Source organism: Acomys russatus, chromosome 14, assembly GCF_903995435.1.
Source record: "Acomys russatus chromosome 14, mAcoRus1.1, whole genome shotgun sequence".
Lineage (NCBI taxonomy): Eukaryota > Metazoa > Chordata > Mammalia > Rodentia > Muridae > Acomys > Acomys russatus.
Window position 1 is genome coordinate 15,302,855 of NC_067150.1, and position 19,458 is coordinate 15,322,312.

Consider the following 19,458-nt stretch of genomic DNA (forward strand, 5'->3'; position numbering starts at 1 on the left):
ACACAGCTGCTAAAGCAGCCCCTGTGACTGTCTTATTCCTTGTGTGTCCCACCTGATGCTGGGATCGACCAGGACCTCACATATGTTGGGCAAGAGACCCTCCACTGAGTCATACTCCCAAACCCGGTTACTATTCCTTAAAATGGTGGTGGGACACAGCGACAGTGACCAGCACAACAATCCCTAGATCCTGAGGTGTGGTGGTACAGGCTTGGAATCCCAGCACACAAGATGAGGAGTTCACAAGATCCCAAATTCAAGGTGAACCTGTGCTACAAGTCACTGGGTGTGGTGGCACGCACCTTTGATCCCAGCACTCAGAGGCAGGCAGATCTTTTGAGTTCAAGGCTAGCCTGGTCTACAAAGCAAGTCTAAGACAGCCAAGGCTTCACAGCCAAGGCTTTGGGGTCTGTGTGTCTCTGTGTCTGTGTGTGTGTGTGTGTGTGTGTGTGTCTCTTTCTCTCTCTTACACACACACACACACACACACACACACACACACACACACACACACACACCAAACCTAATTTCAAAAAATTCTAATGTAGACAAACAGTTAAAACCTGAGCTCTTCAGCCTGATGTGGTGGCCCAGTACTCAGGAGGCAGAGGCAGGTGGATCTATGTGAGTTCGAGGCCAGCCTGGTCTACAGAGTGAGTTCCAGGACAGTCAGGGCTACACAGAAAGGCTTCGCCTCGAGAAGAGGGAACACACAGAACTTGAGCCCTTCCCTGGGGAGCGAACAAGCACCCAACAGCACAAAGAGGGACCCAGGTAGAGGAGGCCTCCCCTAGCAGAGCGCCAGTGTGGCAGCTGCTTCAGGGGACATCCGGAAAGCAGCCATAACAGTGCCAGACAGAAAAGGCAGGTCCAGAGAGGAGCCAACAACGGTGGGAGAAGCCCAGAAGCACTTGCTCCAAGGTCAAAGGATCATCAAAGGAACCATGGGAAAGGTGGGACCACAATATCGGAGCCACACTTTTAGAAAAATTAGTCTGACAGAAACATGGACTAGAGAGGAGATTGCAAAGGCTAAGTTATTTTGACATCCTAAACCAGAACTACTGGTATGAAATACAATTTGGCAGCAGAACAGGGCCTACAAGGCAAGCCCCATATTCTAGCGCCCTGCCTTCTGTGCGCTGCTGGAGATGGAAGCCAGGACCTCGAATGTTATAAAGACAGTCTCCCACTATCCCCCCTCCCTTCCAACCTCTAGCTAATCAGATAGTGTGAGGCTGTCTGATGATAGTATCTTGGGTAACAAAATGATGCCGTCCCTCCTCACAAGATGCTGCTGCTCTGACCCCAGGACCCCGTGACCCTCATTTGGCAAGAGCAACTCTGCAGATTATGACTAAGGTTCCACTGTTTTCGAATGAAAGATGGTAAGATTATCAGGGACAAACAGCACAAGCCTAATTACTTAACTCCCTCAGCACAGAGCCTTCTAGCTGCACTGCAAAAGAGACTAAAGCATGGAGCGATACCAGGACTTGGCCTGAGAGGCTGACTTTGAGGTGGGCATGGGGGTGGGGGGGCCAGAAAGACTGAGAAGGGATAGTAGTCAAAATGGCCAGGCCATTTCAAAACCTGGAGACAGCTCTCAGTTTAGCACTGGCCAAACACAGCAGCGTACTGCAATCCCAACACTCAAGAGACAGAGACAGGAATATCCAAGCTTCGGGTCATCCTCAGTTACATAACAAGACTGAGTGAAGCTATACCAGAAGAGGCATGGAAAGGTGGCTTAGCAAGGACCCATGTAAAAAGCTGCAGATGGGGGCTGGAGAGATGGCTCAGAGGTTAAGAGCACTGGCTGCTCTTCCAAAGATCCTGAGTTCAATTTCCAGCAACTACATGATGACTCACAACTGTCTGTAATGAGATCTGGTGCCTTCTTCTGGCCTGCAGGAGTTATATGAAGATAGAACACTGTATATATGTATATGTAATAAATAAATAAAATATTTTTTTTAAAAAGCTGCAGATAGCCGGGCATGATGGCACAAGCCTGTAAACCCAGCACTCGGGAGGCAGAGGCAGGTGGATCTCTGCGAGTTCGAGGCCAGCCTGGTTTACAGAGTGAGTCTAGTACAGCTAAGGCTACACAGAGAAACCCTGTCTTGGGGGGGGGGGGGAAGGAAGCTGCAAATAGAGGAAAACAACCCTAGGCTTGCAAGCTATCCAATCTAGATGAAGAGGCAAGCTCTAGGCTCAGTGAGAGGTTTCAAAAAATAAAATGGGCTGGGCAACGGTGGTGCATGCCTTTAACCCCAGCACTCAGGAGGCAGAGGCAGGCGGATTGCTGTAAGTTCAAGGCCAGCCTGGTCTACACAGTTGAGTTGCTCCAGGAAAGCAAGAAGCCCTGTCTCAAAAAACCAAATAAATAAAATGGAGATGATTTTGAAAAACAATTAGCAATGACCTCTGGCCTGCATGCGCGCACACACACACACACACAGTGAGATGGCTCAGTAGTCTAAGGAGTTTGCCATGCAAGCCTGAAAACCTAAGTTTGATCCCCAAAATCCACACAAAGGTGGAAAGAGTGTCAGTGGCAACCATCTGACCCTTGCCCTTCACACATACTATGCCAACCCTGCCCCCTTACTATATAGTAACTACAATTTTAAGATTAAGTAAGTGAAAATTAAATTCAAGCCATCCTCAGAAGTCTATATGCATGTTGAGTACATCTGAATTCATACATACACACCCAGGTGCAACACACACACACACACACACACACACACACGCACATATACACCTGTCCATGCTCACAAGGTGTACTGACAAGCCTGTAAACTAAGCTCAAGATCACCCTGAGACCCTGTCTTGAAATTTAAACAAAAATACACACATACACACACACACACACACACACACACACACACACACACACGAAAATAGAGAATCAAGTCCCCAGACTTGCAATGCAAGAAAATAAATTGTCAGTTCCTCAGGGAGGACACATTCCAGAAGAAGTGTAGCCCAGGAGCCGCTTGGTTCCTCCCCACCCATCCCTCCCTCATTTCTGACCTACAGAACTACTGCAAGAAAATCATTTGGCCCAGGGTGTGGCCCGGGGCACAGCACTTGCTGTGCATGCATATCCAAAGGCCCCAGATCCCTGGCCGCCCTAAGAAGATACCAAAAAAAAAAAAAAAAAAAAAAAAAAAAAAAAAAAAAGCAGGTCACCTCGACCTCTGAGAAAAAGACCTAAAACTAAACCAGTATTGCCAGTAATCCCAGCAGCGCTCAGAAGGCTGAGACCAGACAGAAAATTCAAAGTTAGCCCAGGCTACAAAGACCCCAGTTTCAAACAAAAGGGCGACTTCAGACCTGGCACACAAAGGCCTAGAGGAACGGTGGAAAGAACAAGCCTAGATCATTCTACAAGCAAGCTTGGAATTAAAAGCCAACACAGCAGACTCCACACTCCTGACAGTTAGCTCCTTGAAGGTGGAAGTTCCCTGCTCCCCTGCTGTGATGATTGATGGCCCGAGCTGGAACCCTAACCCACGCCCACCAAGAGCTCAGCTGGCCTACAAAACCCACCCAAGAGCACTCAGCCCCAGGCCATTTTTTGACGGCACATTTGCTAAAATATCTGCCCTGGGTTCTATTCCCCAGTGTTCCTCGCAACAAATAAGTAAATAAAATGAATAATTGTGTGTGTGTGTGTGTGTATGTGTGTATGAATGAATATATATATGAAAAGCCCTGAAGAGCTGGCTTGTGGTTACTAGCAAGCACTGCTCTTGCAGAGGACTAAAGTTCAGCACCTGGATAAGGCAGCCTGCAGCACCTCTCCCCATGTAACTCCAGCTCCAAGGGATCTGACACCTTCATGTGGTCTCTATGGGCACCTGACTGCACATGACATACACAGAGGTAAAAAATAAGTCTTGAACGGATATGAAAAGCCAGGCTCAGTGGTTTCTCTGTGCAGCCTTGGCTGTCCTGGACTCACTTTGTAGACCAGGCTGGCCTCGAACTCACAGCGATCCGCCTGCCTCTGCCTCCCGAGTGCTGGGACTAAGGGCATGTGCCACCATACCTGGCACATTTTTTTAAAAGGTCAAATGAAACGGTTCTGTGGGCAAAGGCAACTTGTTGCCACATCCGATGACCTGAGTGCCATCTTAAGACCCCTAAGAACTGACTCATAAACATTATCCTCTGGGGTTGGAGAGATGGCTCAGAGCAATGGGTGCTCTTTCAAAGGTCCTGAGTTCAATTCCCAGCAACCACATGGTGGGTGGCTCACAACTATCTATAATGAGATCTGGTGCCCTCTTCTGTTGTGCAACCATATATACAGGCAGAACATTGTATACATAATAAACAAATCTTTTAAAAAACACTTAATTAAAAAAGAAAGCATCCTCTGACCTCCACATGCTAAGTATGGGCACACACACACACAAATAGATAAATGTAATAACTGACTTGGTGAGATGGGCCAGTGGGTAGAGCCACTCGTCACACATGTCACACTTTCCTCACAACTTCAGTTTGATCCCAAATCCACATTAAGGGGGAAGAAAGTGTAAATACCATGAAATGTCTCCTAACTGCCACATGCATGCTGTGGTACATGCACATAATAAAAATTAAAACATAAAGTTGTCTTTTTACATATACCTGTGTGTTGTGGCACATGTACATCAAACACACACACACCATTCATACAAAAGTTTAAACAAAACATAAGAGCAAAGACTGGGCGTGGTGGCGCACACCTTTAATCCCAGCACTCGGGAGACAGAGACAGGCGGACTGTTGTGAGTTCAAGGCCAGCCTGATCTAGAAAGGAAGTACAGGACAGCCAGGGCTACACTGAGAAACCCTGTCTTGAAAAAGAAAGAAGAGCAAGACAGGTGTGTAATACACACTTGTAAATATAGGACTCAAGAGCCACAGGAATCTAGGTTCAAGGCCAACTGAAACTATATAGAAACTCTGCCTCAAAAAAAAAAAAAAAAACTCAATTAGGGGCTGGAGTGATGGTTCAGTGGTTAAGAGCACTGGCTTGCTCTTCTGGAGGACCGGAGTTCAATTCCCAGCAACTACATATGGCAGCTCACAACTGTCTGTAACTCCAGTTGGTGGCAAGGGATCTGGCACCTTCACACAAACTCATAAGTAGGCACAGCACCAATGCACATAAAAGTAAACTATTTTTAAAGAATTCTAATTAGCAGGGCGTGGTGGCGCACGTCTTTAATCCCACCACTTGGGAGGCAGAGGCAGGAGGAAATCACTGAGTGTGAGGCTAGCCTAGTCTACAAAGTGAGTCCAGGACAGCCATGGCTACACAGAGAAACCCTGTCTCAAAAAAACAAAAAACAACAAAATCTAATGAAACAAAACAAAACAAAACAAAAAACCCTGAAAGAAATAAGAAACCCTGTGTCAACAAGGAAATCTCAAGGAAAGGATGCCACCTGTTCAGGAAAAGAAATTCCTCACCCTGAAAGGCATGAAATTTTCAAACAAGGCCTTGAATAAATTCCAATTTGTGAGCCTCCTGCTTCTGCCTCCCAGAGGCTGAGGTTACAAGGCCATGGCCACATCAGACTAAAAAGCATGATTTTATTTTTCAAAAGCACAGGGTTTAGAATATTTCACAGAAATAGTCAGGCTGGGACTGGCAAGACAGTTCAGCAGATAAGGGAATGCTACCAAACCTGAAGACCTGAGTGCTATACTGGGAACCCTTGTGGAAATGAGACCAGCTCCTGCAAGGTATCCCCTGACCTCTACACACACACTGTAGCACGCATGCACACACACACACACACACACACACACACGCACGCACAAACTAAAGACTTAGAATCCAAATGTTGAAAATATTTTATTTTATCTGTCTCGCAGACCTATGCACACTTAAATACAGAGTAGCAACATGGGCAGAAGCTCCGTCAAGGCCCGATGCAGCCCCTGGACTATCCTGTCAGATGTAGGGACCTCTCAGAGCTCCTACTGCAGATATTTTGATACTGAATTTTCCTAACTCAAGAAAAGTTTAAGAGAGGTAGATACAAGAGGATCAAGGCTAGCCTGTGCTATACAACCAGCCTGAGGCCACGCTGCCTGGGCTACAAGAATCTCTTTCTGAAAAAGAAAATAAAGCAAGGAAAAAACAAAAGAAAAACTCAAACAAGTGAACGAACAAACAAACAAAAGGGCAAGAAAAGACAAAGGCACAAAGGTCGGTTATCTCATTGTCTAACTTTAAAGAACCACCAAGTGTTATGTGTATTTTTGGTACAAATTAAATTGTGTGGTACTTTAAATTGTTAGAAAAAAACTTTTAAGGGTAGCTACATAGGCTGCTAAATTTTATGTCTATACCATCGTCAAAAACAAGCATTCAAGACCCAAACCCAAATCACGGTGGCACATGCCAGTAACCACAGCACTGAGGAGATGGAGGCAGAGAGATAGGAAAGTTCCAGGCCAGTATGGGAGACACACAGCCGGAGGTGTAGTTCAGTGGTAGAAAACTTGCTTGCACAGTCCTGGAACAAGGGGGGTGGGGAGGGGCGCGGGGGTTGACAGGAAGGGGAATTTCACTTTCTTCTCCCACTACAGCCCCAAGAAGCTCCAACGGGAATCGGCCTGGCATCACCCCAGTAAACTAGCCCATGGAAATAAGAGTGCAAAAGTAGATTCATAGATCGGGTTGGAGTGAGTCCAGAGCTAGTCTGGGCACTAATGACTAACGCACTCGCGGGACCAGTTTTCAGGAACGAACTGACTGGTGATGCTGTCCTTCTGGAACAGGAAGCAGGATCCAATGTTCCCGCCAATACTGGCACACAGAAGCACCCATGGAGGCATGGCAGGTCGCAGTGGAGGGCCCTGGAAGTGAAGAGCTCCCTTGATCTCTGGTAGAGGGGGTGGGGTTTCCACATGGACTGAAATGGAGGGTTTACCTACCATCCCTTACTCCTCAGAATAAGCACACTATAGACAATGCAGGCGCCAGGATCGAAGGAATTGGTTCACAGCGGTTACAATAATGCAGCGGGGGGGGGGGGGGGGGGGGGGGGGCAGGCGAGACAGCTCATTATCATCCATCTTTCCTTCCCCATGTCACACGCTTTGGACAGTGTCAAAGGTTCCCTCGATTGCCCTGGGATCTCAGGACTTGGTTTATGTCACTGTCAAAGTGGAAGGCCCATTCTGCACCATCCCTCTGCAGGAAAGGCGTCTCTGTGATTGCTTCAGGATTGGAGGGGCTCCCTTCCTTTTATGATCATAACAACATGAAGACCCTCGAGGGCGAGAGCTACAAGATGCTCAGGCCCAGCGCAGCACCATGAGAGCTCCTAGAACTTAGCGGCGGAGCTGGGAAGAAGAATAACGGAAAGCCAGCCCTTCTGCACTAGGGCCTCCAGGGAAGCGACCCCGGGGTGGGCGCGGTGGGACCTACAAGGCACCGGAAGTGGAGGCTGGAGCTAGGAGGGGGCTTAGGGGTGTCCACAGACCGGGAAGGGGCCACTTCCTGCACACCCAGGAGTCTGGCTGACCAAAGCGGGAATCCTGGAGGTACCCCCAAAGCTTGCCCTATTTCAGGGCGCTAGGAGGGGCGCTCGCCTTTTCCCTTCAAGTTTCCAGTCAGTGAGATCGCCATTACCCTGGCCTCCACCCATTTTGGCGCCAACAGCCAGAGGCACGCGCGACCGGAAGCACGGCCCGTGCCAAATGTTGCCCCGCGCATGCGCGTCCCGGCTCTCAGCGGCCGCAGGGCCACCCTGAGAAGAGATGCCCCTACAAATGCCTCAGCATCCGTCCCACTCCTCACCCCCAGCCCGCAGGGCACCTACCGCCTGCGGACATGGTCGGGCAGCGCGCCTGCTGGGGAGGCAAGCGCAGGCACTCGGGCCGGGGCTGTTCGTGCTGGCATCTCGCAGATTGCAGTCGTCAGGGACAGCTCTGAACGAGACCCCGGCTTTTTCGCGCGCTCGGAAACCAACTGGGAGGGGGCGGCGCAAGCGGAAGCAGCGTGTACCACAGGGCAAGACTGGGGGAAGACCGAGCTGTGCCTGAAGGGAGCAGGCATGCGCAGCACGGCGCAAGGCACACCTCTGACTGCAGTGGGCTCGTCCATGCTGCGGCTGGCGCCACTCACCTTCCGTGGAGAGATGGCCCAACACGTGACAGCAGGTACTTCTGCTCTTGCAGAGGACCCTGGGTTGCTTGCCAACCCCCCACATCCAACCCCTTTGAACCCCTATAACTCCACTTCCAGGGGGGGAATCCTACACCCTCTTCTGGCCTCAGTGGGCATTGCACTCACATGCACAAACACATCATTTTCAGAAATCTTTTGAAAAAGGAAAAGCTAGGCATGGGTGATGGTGGTGCATGCCTTTAATCCCAACATTCCGGAAGTTAGAGGCAGGTGGATCTACAGTGCGAGTTCTAGGACAGCCAGAGATACGAAAGAAATTCTGTTTAAAAAAAAAAAAAAGCAAGCCGGGCGTGGTGACTCATGCCTATAATCCCAGCACTCAGGAGGCAGAGGCACGTGGATCGCTGTGAGTTTGAGGCCAGCCTGGTCTCCAAAGCGGGTCCAGGACAGCCAAGGCTACACAAGAGACACCCTGTCTCGGGGAAAAAAAAAAAAAAAGGCAAAACAAAAACAGGTGCTGGGCGTGGTGGTGCAGGCCTGTGATCCCAGCACTCAAAAGGCAGAGGCAGGCGCATTCCTGCGAGTTCAAGGCCAGCCTGGTCTATTAGGTGAGTCCAGAACAGCCAAGGCTACACAGGGAAACCCTGTCTGCAAAAACAAAACAAAACCCAGAAAATGGAAAAGTGAGCTCTTAGACAAAAGGCTTCATATCTAACCTCAGTCTTCACCCCTTTGCCCTCTGAAATGACCTTGAGTACACGATCTGGACTCATCAGTGGCTTCATCTGTCAATCAGGGCTGAAAGCACCTCTTTAAAAATGTAACTCAGAGGCTGGAGAGATGGCTCAGAGGTTAAGAGCACTAATTGCTGTTCCAAAGGTCCTGAGTTCAATTCCCAGCAACCACATGGTGGCTCATAACCATCTATAATGAGATCCGGTGCCCTCTTCTGGCCTGTGGGTATATGTGCAGGCAGAACACTGTATACATAATAAATAAATCTCTTTTTAAAATTGTAATTCAGAAAGAGACTTTTAGGCCAGTATACCAATGATGTGGTATAGTGGAGGGACCAGGAACCACTTCCACAATCGGTGTTGGATTTAAAAAAAAAAAAAAAGCAGAACACAGGGAAATTATACAATTCTATTCACCATCCATGTGGCCTGAAGCGATTTCGAATATATAGCTCAGCAGTAAAGTGCTTACCTAAGAGACCTAGAGCTCTGGGATCCACCCTAGCACCAGGTGAATAAACAAAGAAAAGAATGAGCTGGGTGTGGTGCACACCTTTAATCCAAGCACTAGGGAGGCAGAGGCAGGTTCGAGGCCAGCCTGGTCTACAAAAGGGAGCCCAGGACAGCCAGGGTTACACACAGAGAAACCCTGCCTCAAGAAAACAAAGCATGCCTGAGGCAGGTACGATGTGGGCATTCACTCTAGCACTCAGCAGCTGAGGCAGGAGGATTGGGAATTTGGGGCCAGCCTTATGACATAGTGAGATTCAGGCCAGCCTGGGATACATATAGGACCTTGTCTGAAGGAGAAAGAAAGAAATCCTGTCTGAGCTACAACATGATCAACCCTAAGGACTTGAGCAGAGTAACAAATATGACAAATTCATGATACTGCATCCATGAACTTCTAGAATAGCGAGACTCTTAGAAAACAAAATCGTAGCAAAAGTTGAGCAGAAGGAGAGGACAGTAGTGCAATGCAGTTTCTGTTTCAGAAAATGAAAAGTTCCAGAAATCTTTTGTGCAATTCTGTGCATGTAGTTAAACACTACAGAACCACACATTTAATCCTAACAGTGAAGATGGTGGATGTGGTGATGCATTGCCCATAAATCCAGCACTCAAGACCAGAGGTAGGAGGATTAGAAGCCACCACACCCCACTCCAATAAAACTTTATTAATGAAAAAAAAAAATGGTGGGCCCGATACAGCTACCAGCTAAATCATCACATCGACCACAAAAGGTGCCTGATACACAGATAAGGTACAATTATATTCAGTTATAAAGTGCTCTTTTTGTTTGGTATTTTGTTTTTCAAGACAGGGTTTCTCTATGTAGCCTTGGCTGTCCTGGAACTCACTCTGTAGACCAAGCTGGCCTCGAACTCAGAGATCTGACTGCCTTTGCTTCCCTGAGTGCTGGGATTAAAGGTGTGAGCCACCATGGCCCAGCGTAAAGTGCTTTTCTTTCTTCTTTCTTTCTCTTTCTTTGTTTTTTGAGACAGAACTCACAGCGATCTACCTGCCTCTGCCTCCTGAGTGCTGGGATTAAGGACGTGTGGCACTACCACCTGGCTAATAATTTTTAAAATACTTTTAAGCTGGGTGAGATGGCATATGCTTTTAATCTCAGCACTAGGGAGACCAAGACAGGATGATCTCTGAGTTCCACTAGCGCCTGGTCTTCATACTAAGTTCCATAATAAGTCAAGGCTACTAAAAGGAAAATATGTTTAAACACAAAAACTACACACACACACACACACACACACACACACACACACAGCACTCCACATGCTTAAGTAGAGAGATAGCCACATAAGTCCCTTGGAGGATGCTGGGCAGAGCCACCTCCTCCTTGAAAGCCCCTGCGCAAGCAGAGAACTCTCCCTGGTGTCACAGGTAGTAGCTCCAGCCCCTGACAGTTTTGTTTGTTTGTCTGTTTGTTTTGATTTTTTGAGACAGGGTTTTTCTGTGTAGCCTTGGCTGTCCTGGACTCCCTTTGTAGACCAGGCTGGCTTCGAACTCACAGCGATCTGCCTGCCTCTGCCTCCTGAGGGCTGGGATTAAAGGCGTGCGCCACCACCGCCCGGCTCCCTGCCAGTTTTGTATCAAAGAGCCCTTGAGCCATCTGGCAAAACGCCCCTCCAGGTGCCCTCCCTGTCCCTGGGCTCCCAGTCCTCCCTCTGATGCCAGCCTGGCCATGAAAAGCCATATGCATCAGAAGACCTGGCCTTCCCTTACCGCACCCATATGGCTTCTCAGCGCTCACGGGGGCCCCCTCGGCTTCCACAGCAGCCCACAGGCCTGATAAAAGGCTGGCTATAGCCTACCATCAGAACTCTTCCAAATTCAAAGATGGGCCTGTAAGGGCTAAAGATACTTTTCCTCACAGTGACCGGGAAATGAACAAAACAGCCCAAGGTCATTAGTCATCAAGGATGGATTAAGTTGAAAAAAGAAAAACTCCAATGTTAGCAATACTGGAACACTTTCCTAACCCGGCAAGAAGTTGAAAACTGGTACAGCTGGGCTAGGGAGCTGGCCTAGTAGGTAAGAGTACTTGCCACAGGAGCCTGACCACTCATGTTCGAGCCCTGGACCATAAAGAAAATCAGCTTCTGAAAGCAGTCCTCTGACTTCCACATGCCTGTGCCCTGACACACACAGCATACACATCCAATAAAAACTTGAGGATCAGCAAGACGATTCAGCATGTAAGGGGGCTTGCTGCCAAGCCCAAAGATCCTAGTTCAATCCCTGGGACTCGCAGGGTAGAAGTAGTGAACCAACGCCCTCCTGCTGGTGTCCTGACTGACACATATACACTATGACATGTATTTATCAACACTCATGCACACACATTCACAAAAAAGTGATCGATTTTTTTTTTTTTTCCCTCTTTTGGTTTTGCAAGAAAGGGTTTCTCTGTGTAGCATTGGCTGTCTGGACTCACTTTGTAGACCAGGCTGTACTCAAACTCAAAGATCTGCCTGCCTCTGCCTCCCGGAGTGCTGGGATTATGGATGTGTGCCAGCACACTCAGCTCATTTAATAAGGCACTTGGAAGTTGGTTCGGCAACATTTACTAGTGTTCAGTGTCTTCCCAGGTTAGGACCCAGCAATTACATGCCTTGGGTACTTGCATTGTAACTGAATAATATATGCAGAAATGTTCAAAGTGGTTTCCTTACAACAACCCCAAACCCAAACCAGTTACTTCATCACATGATGGAATGTGGCATCTCAGGGTGGCACTACATTGTTCCTTCAGCAGTACAGGGAAGCCTGGAACTCACTATGTGAAATAATGTATGGCCAAGGATGGCCTCCTGTCTCCACCTCCCCAGTGTTTACAGACAGGCATCTACCATGATGCTCGCCTGATACAGTTCTGGGGTGGAGCCCTAAGTTTTATGCACTTGTGACAAGCACTCTACCCACTGAGCCCCAGACCCAGAAAATGTTTCACAAAGGGATTGAACAGGAAATTATTTTAGTGTGTGGGCCCCACAGCTGCTGTTTCAAAATACCAACTCGGCCTCGTGAGGACATCAAAGGCCGAGACAACCCAGAGAGGGCTATTGGCCAATTAAGTTCTTCATAAGCACTCCAACCTGCCTTCCACGCTGTTCCCAGGGATAATAAGCAATTGTGAGAGGGTGGGTCAGTGAGTAGAGCATTTGCCTAGCACGCAAGAAGCCCTAGGGTCCATCCCAGAACCACATAGACGGAGTGAGACCACACAAGTGCATTAATGTCAACACATTAAGGGGGTGTGGGAAGACAGGCGAATCAAAAGTTGAAAGTTATCCTTTTTGCAGGGCAGGAGGATTCAAAACAGGGTTTCTCTGTGTAGCCCAGGCTGTCCTGGACTCACTTTGTAGACCAGGCTGGCCTTGAACTCACAGAAATCTGCCAGCCTCTGCCTCCCGAGGGTTGGGATTACAGGCGTGCACCACCACACCGGGTTTTGAAAATTATTCTTGACTAAATTAGGAGTACTAGGCCAGCCTGGGCTACAAATGTGAAGAAAGAAACAGCCAATCCTGCAGAGTGGATTTGACCCACAGATGGCAGTTTGCCAACACCTCCCTGAAAGAGTAGGTTACAGTTTCAATGAGAAATACAGACACATGGGAGCCTAGTGTGGTGGCCCATGCCTTTAATCTCTGCACTTGGGAGGCAGAGGCAGGTGTATTGCTGTGAGTTTGAGGCCAGCCTGGTCTATAAAGCGAGTCCAAGATAGCCAAGGCTACACAGAGAAACCCCGTCTCAAAAAAACCACACACACACATATACACAAAACAAACAAACAAACAAACAAAACCAGACATGGGACACAGCTCTATTTCTTTCCTAGCACATAAGAAACTCCGATGGCAGAAATCAGGAAAGAGGTGGTCACAGTTTATGGTGCACCAGGCAGAAACTCCTCTCATCACCTGGGCTCGCAGCCATGCCCCTTTCCCCCTTATAGCCCGAGAGAAAAGCAGCCATGAGTGCTCAGAGAGTAACCCACCTTCTGAAGACTTGAAAACCGAGGCAACGGCTGGGTGAGCTGCAAAGAGTAGGTTCAGTGTGAGAGCAACTGAGGTGTAGATATAAGGCTCTGGCCATCGAACTTAAGGGCCCACACCTGAAGGCTCCTTTCGCAAATGACCCTCAGTGGAGCCCAGCAGATGACCCAAAGGCAGTCACCAATCATCGAGAGCACCTGGCACAGAGAGGGCGCTACTTTCTACTCAGGGCATTAGAGACGTTTCTAGAAGTTTCCTCCACTGTCCCAGTCTTGGATTGGGTACTCTGAATCATAGGAGTAAATAGAGATAGAATGGCAACTAGGGATCTAGGTCCTTTGAACGAAGACTTGCCCAGGATACCCAAGGCCATGTGCATCGCTTAGTGGTGCTTGTCAACCAGCCCTGAGGTGATGTGGTAGAGACAGGCAGAGTGGGGGGGGGGGGGGGCGCCGGACCTGGCAGCTCATGCTTCTAATCCCTGCACTTGGGAGACAGAGGCAGGGCATTGGGGTGAGTTCCAGGCCAGCCTTGTTTTACAAAGAGAGTTCCAGGACACCCAGGGCTATTACACAGAGAGACCCTGCCTCAGAAAAAGCACCCCTCCCCCCACCAAAAAAGGGAGGGAATCTCAGCTACATAGTCTGAGGTCAGCCTGGGCCACATGAGACTCTTGGTTGGAGGGGGAGGGGGCAACAGACGTGTTCAAGGCCAGTCAGCCTGAACAACAACATATCAAGGCTGTCTGAAAATAAAAGGAGGGATGGAAGGGGGGTAGGGGCCAGGGCCGGGGGTGGAGAAACAGCAGTGCGTTGTCAGGTGGCCTGCCTAAAAACCTACTTGGGTTGTGAAGGGCTGTAGGCAATCTTACACCACAAATGGTTACTAGGAATGAATCCCAAGAGGCAAATTTCCTGATGCTCCTACTTCCATCTCCTGTGGGATGACAGAAGTACATACCACTACAGGCTTATTCGTTCAAACTTTTCTGTTTGGTTTGGTTTTTTGAGACAGGGTTTCTCTGTGTTAGCCTTGGCTGTCCTAGACTTGCTTTGTAGACCAGGCTAGCCTCGAACTCACAGCTATCCACCTGCCTCTGCCTCTCTGAGTGTTGGGATTAAAGGCGTGTGCCACCACACCTGGTTTATTCAACTTTTTAAAAAAGGTTGAGGCTGGGTGCTGGTGGCACACATCTTTAATCCTAGCACCTGGGAGGCAGAGGTAAGCAGATCGCTGTGAGTTTGAGGCCAGCCTGGCCTACAAAGTGAGTCCAGAATAGTCAAGGCTACACAGAGAAACCCTGTCTCAAAAAAAAAAAAAAAAAAAAAAAAAAAAACCAAATATAAATAAATAAATAAAATTAAAATAAAAAAGATTGATTTATTAAGCTAAGCATGGTGGTGCATGCCCTTAATCCCAGCACTCAGGGAGGCAGAGGCAGGTGGATCTCTTTGAGTTCCAGGCCAACCTGATCTACAAAGCGAGTCCAGGACAGCCAGGGCTGTTACACAGAGAAACCCTGTCTCGGAAAGCCAATAAATAAATAGATAAATAAATAAATACCAAGAGGGAGGAAAAGAGAGAAGGGGGGGGGGAGGAATCTTTTGGGTTTTTTTTCCTTTATTAGTTTTTGGAAATTCCTCATGTGTATAAATGGGGTCCTTTACACCCCATGACCTCCTCTCTCCTCCATCCCAGGCCTGCTCAGTCCTTCCCAGAAGTCCATATGGGGGGCTTTCAACTCTGATACTTTTAGAAAACATTTTAATTAGGAGCAGTGTGGCGACACATGTCTTTAATCCCAGCACTCCAGAGGCAGGAGGATCTCTGTGAGTTCAAGGCCAGCCTGGTCTACATAGAGAGATTCTGGACAGTCAGGATTAACAATATTTTCATTAAGTTATTTATTGTCTGTGTGGTCATGGCGATCAGAGGACACCTCACTAGAGTCAGCTCCTTCCTTTCTAGCATGTGGTTCTAAGGACAGAACTCAGGTCTTCAGCCTCAGTGACAAGTGCCCATATACCAGGTTATCAGTTCTGAAGCTGTTTTGTGTCTGTTGTTGTTGTTTTTTGAAGACAGGGTTTCTCTGTGTAGTCCTGACTGTCCTGGACTCCCTTTGTAGACCAGGCTGGCCTCGCACTCACAGTGATCCACCTGCCTCTGCCTCCTGACTGCTGGGATTAAAGGTGTGTGCCACCATGCCCGGCTTGGCCAGTTCTAATACTCTTGATGAGACGATGCTGGTTTTGTGACTAAGCTTTTTTTTTTCTCTTTTTCTCAGTGTTGGCTATCTTTTAGAGACATGAAGCAAAATGCTGACAAATTATTTCATTTCTAAATAATGAGGATAGGCCTAAGAAAGAGCTGGTGAGGAAGGGCTGAGTCATACAGGAAGTTGCACCCTCAGATCTCACCACAGGACCCCTCACAATTATGAATCAGGAAATAGCTTCTCCAAAGGGTAGAAGACACAACAGACGACAAACAGACAGTCACCAACTCAGCCAAGTGATCAGAAGAAACTGACTTTTCTGGTGCTGAGGACTGCACAGGATAACAGTACGTACGGCCAGTGATGGAGCTGCCAGCAAAGGCCCTGCAAGAGAAACACAATGACTGCTTAAATGCAGTCCAAATTGAGCCGTGCTGAAATACCGCAGAATCCTACGGCAAAGGCCATCTGTTTCCCAATGTGCCAAGGTCATGAAAGACAAGAAGCCAATGACGCTTCTAACTGAAAGAGATGCTGGACACACAAGGGTGACCTGATCAGTAAAGGGGTCACTGGGGAAACACAGTGCAGACTGTAGATTGCTGCCTCTTAGTGTTACTGAGGGTCTGCAGATCTTAGGGAACTCGCCCGAGTATTTAGGTTGAATGAATAGATGGGTGGATGAACAGCTGGAAGGGTGGGTGGGTGGAGGGATGGATAGGTAAGCGGGTGGGCAGATGAGTAGATGGATGCATGGGTAGATGAATGAGTAGGAGGATGAATGGGTGGGTGGGTGGATGGGTAGGTAATGGATAAATGTACAGGTGAAAGACAGTTGAATGGATAGACTGGAGGATGGATGGATGCATGGATATGCGGGTAGATGGATGAACAGATAGAAGACTAAACTGTTAGGTCTTTGAATCTCTTTACGAAGTGAGAAAAGTCACTTTTCCTGCCATTGCATTCAATGGATTTGTATCAATAATTATGGATCACAGCTGTGACTAATTTGGATCCCACTGAGGAAAGAACTAACCTCTGAATCATGAAGCAAAATGTACAGGTTACCATGTCATCATAATCAGAGCAACAGGCATGGTGGATTCCTGTTGCTATGGTAATACAATGCCAAAAGAAAATTTGATCCAAGGCAGAATTATATGGTCCAATACATGGGCAAGGGCTGCTGGCTCAAGGCCCCGATTTCCATCCTAGAAACCTGATGTTGCTCTGGTCAGATGGATCATGGGTAAAATTCCTTGCTGCTAACTCTTGTCAACCTGTTTCTTCTCCCCAGGACCCGCTTGGTGGGAGGAGAGAACTAACTACTGCAAGCTTTCCTTTGATATCCACCCATGCCACTGAGACACACACACACACACACACACACAGTGAAGAGATAAGGCTCATGCTTTTATGCCTTTAATCCCAGCGTTTAGGAGGCAGAGGCAGGTAGATCTCTGTCAGTTCAAGGTAAGCCTGGTCTACAGAGCAAAGACAGCCAAGGCTGCACAGAGAAACCCTGTCTCTGCCAGGCGTGGTGGGTCATGCCTTTAATCCCAGCACTCTTGAGGCAGAGGAAGGTGGATCGCCATGAGTTCAAAGCCAGCCTGGTCTACAAAGTGAGTCCAGGACAGCCAAGGCTAACACAGGAAGACCTTGTCGCAAAAAAAAAAAAAAAAAAAAAAGAGAGAGAGAGAGAGAGACCCTGTCTCGAAAAACAAAAACAAAACAAAAAACCCAAACAAACAAACAAAAACAAAAAACATGATACTATAGCAAATGCCCACATATGCTAATTTAAGTTACTTAAAATTAGAAGAAGGCTGGGAGAATAGCTCAGTAGAACAATTGCCTAACATGTGTGAGCCCCTAAATGCTACCCACACCCACACCCACACCCACGTCTGATCTCTCACTTGTAATCCCAGTACTTGGTAGGCTGATGCAGGACAATTTCTGGGAGTTTGAGAACAGCCTGAGTTACTTAAGTTCTAGGCTATTCTGGCTACAGAATAATAACCTGTGTCAAAAAAGAAATTTGAAGCCAGGCGCATGCCTTTAATTCCAGCTCTCAGGGAGGCAGAGGCAGGCAGATCGAAGTGAGTTCAAGGCCAGCCTGGTCTACAAAGTGAGTCCAGGAAAGCCAAGGCTACCCAGAGAAACCCTGTCACAAAAAAAAAAAAAAAAAAAAACAAAAAACAAAACAAAACAACAACAACAACAAAAAGAAGAAATTTGAAAAGTTAGCTAACCAATAAAATTTAAAATTCAATCTCTGCTTTGTGCTAACCACACTTTAAGCATCCATGAGCTGTAGCTATGGACTAAAGAAGGCTTGTATTTTTTGTTTGGTTGTTTGGTAGGTAGATTGGTTGTTTTTTCCAGACAGGGTTTCTCTATGTAGCCTTGGCTGTCCTAGACTTTGTAGACTAGGCTGGCCTCAAACTCACAGAATCCACCGTGCCTCTGCCTCCCTAGGTGCTGGAATTAAAGGCGTGAGCCACCACGCTGGGCAAGAATGCTTGTATTTATTATTTTTCCTGTCATGTGCATGCTTGGCGCCTGTGGAGGTCTGAAGTTGCCACATTCCCTGGAACTAGAGTTACAAATGGTTGTGAACCAACATATGGAGACCCTCCAGAGTCATCCACCCCCACACTAGTGATGGACCCAGGGGTCTTGTGGAGCCAGAGCTGTGCTATGGAACCATACCTCAGCCCAAGGTCAATTACAGGAGTCGCTATTATGCCTAAAGACCCTTTTATAGATCATGGATTTGTTTGTTTTGTGTTTTGGCTCTTCAAGGCAGGGTTTCTCTGTGTAGCCTTGGCTGTCCTGGACTCACTTTATAGACCAGGCTGGCCTTGAAGTCACATTTATCCCCAACTCTGCTTCCCAAGTGCTGGGAATTTTTTTTTTCTTTTTAACTTGTTGGCTTGCTTCTGGCGCGTGAACTCTGTCAACTGTCTGTTGCAATGTCAAAAGGTTAGCTGCATGTGCAGAGGACAGAGGCTACAAGCTTGCACCCTACAGGAATTTCCCTTCTCGAGAACACTGTTGGGTAACTTGAACCCTGTCTAGGACTGGAGTTGTGTTGGAGGCCAGGCTGGAGAGACTCTGTGTGTGTGTGTGTGCTTTCACTCATGTGCACATGTATACATACATGTGTTTGTGTGTGCATGTGTGTGCATATGTGTGTACCTGTGTATGTGTGCATGCATGTGTGTATGTGTGCGCACGTGTGTGCATGTGAACGTGTTTGTGCTGCATTGCACATGTGCAGGTAGAGGAGAACCTGCAGGAGTTGATTCTCTCCTTCCAATGTTGGGCCCCAAGGGGTAAACTCAGCTGGTCAGGTGGCAACAAGACCTTTACCTACTGAGTGTCCACACTAGTCCCCTTTGTTCTTGCTTTGTAGACCAGGCTGGCCTCGAACTCACAGAGATCCGCCTGGCTCTGCTTCCCAAGTGCTGGGATTAAAGACGCATGCCACCACTGCCTGCCCCTCCCCACTTTGCTTTTGTTTTGCTGTTTTTTCCTTAAGCCATTTTGAAAACACAGAACACTATAAAGTTTCCTGTCATCCTCAAGTAGGAGCCATGCAAATCTTTTCTATATTGTTCCGATTTTAGTGTATGTGCTGCTGAAGTGAACACACACACACACACACACACACACACACACACACACACACACACACACGTTGTCCTGGTATGTAACTCAGGCTAGCCTGGAATTCAGTATGTAGTCTGGGACAGACTCAAAACTCCAAATTCTCCTGCTTTCACCTTCCTAGTGCAGAGACTACAGATGTGAATGACTACATG

General features: G+C 47.8%; 1 protein-coding gene and 1 non-coding gene across 2 annotated transcripts in view; both read right to left on the minus strand.

The window, feature by feature from the left end:
* Positions 1 to 8,034, minus strand: part of Dnmt1 (DNA methyltransferase 1) — a 54,011-nt gene extending 45,977 nt beyond the window's left edge. Inside the window, 1 exon segment of the mRNA XM_051155975.1 lies at positions 7,845 to 8,034. Within this exon segment, the coding sequence (XP_051011932.1) occupies positions 7,845 to 7,924 (80 nt within the window). The 5' untranslated portion in view covers positions 7,925 to 8,034.
* An 11,148-nt stretch (positions 8,035 to 19,182) lies between these two features.
* On the minus strand, positions 19,183 to 19,287 carry LOC127198866 (U6 spliceosomal RNA). The gene has a single exon (XR_007831898.1). It is a non-coding gene; the product is annotated as a U6 spliceosomal RNA (small nuclear RNA).
* Positions 19,288 to 19,458: the final 171 nt, after the last annotated feature.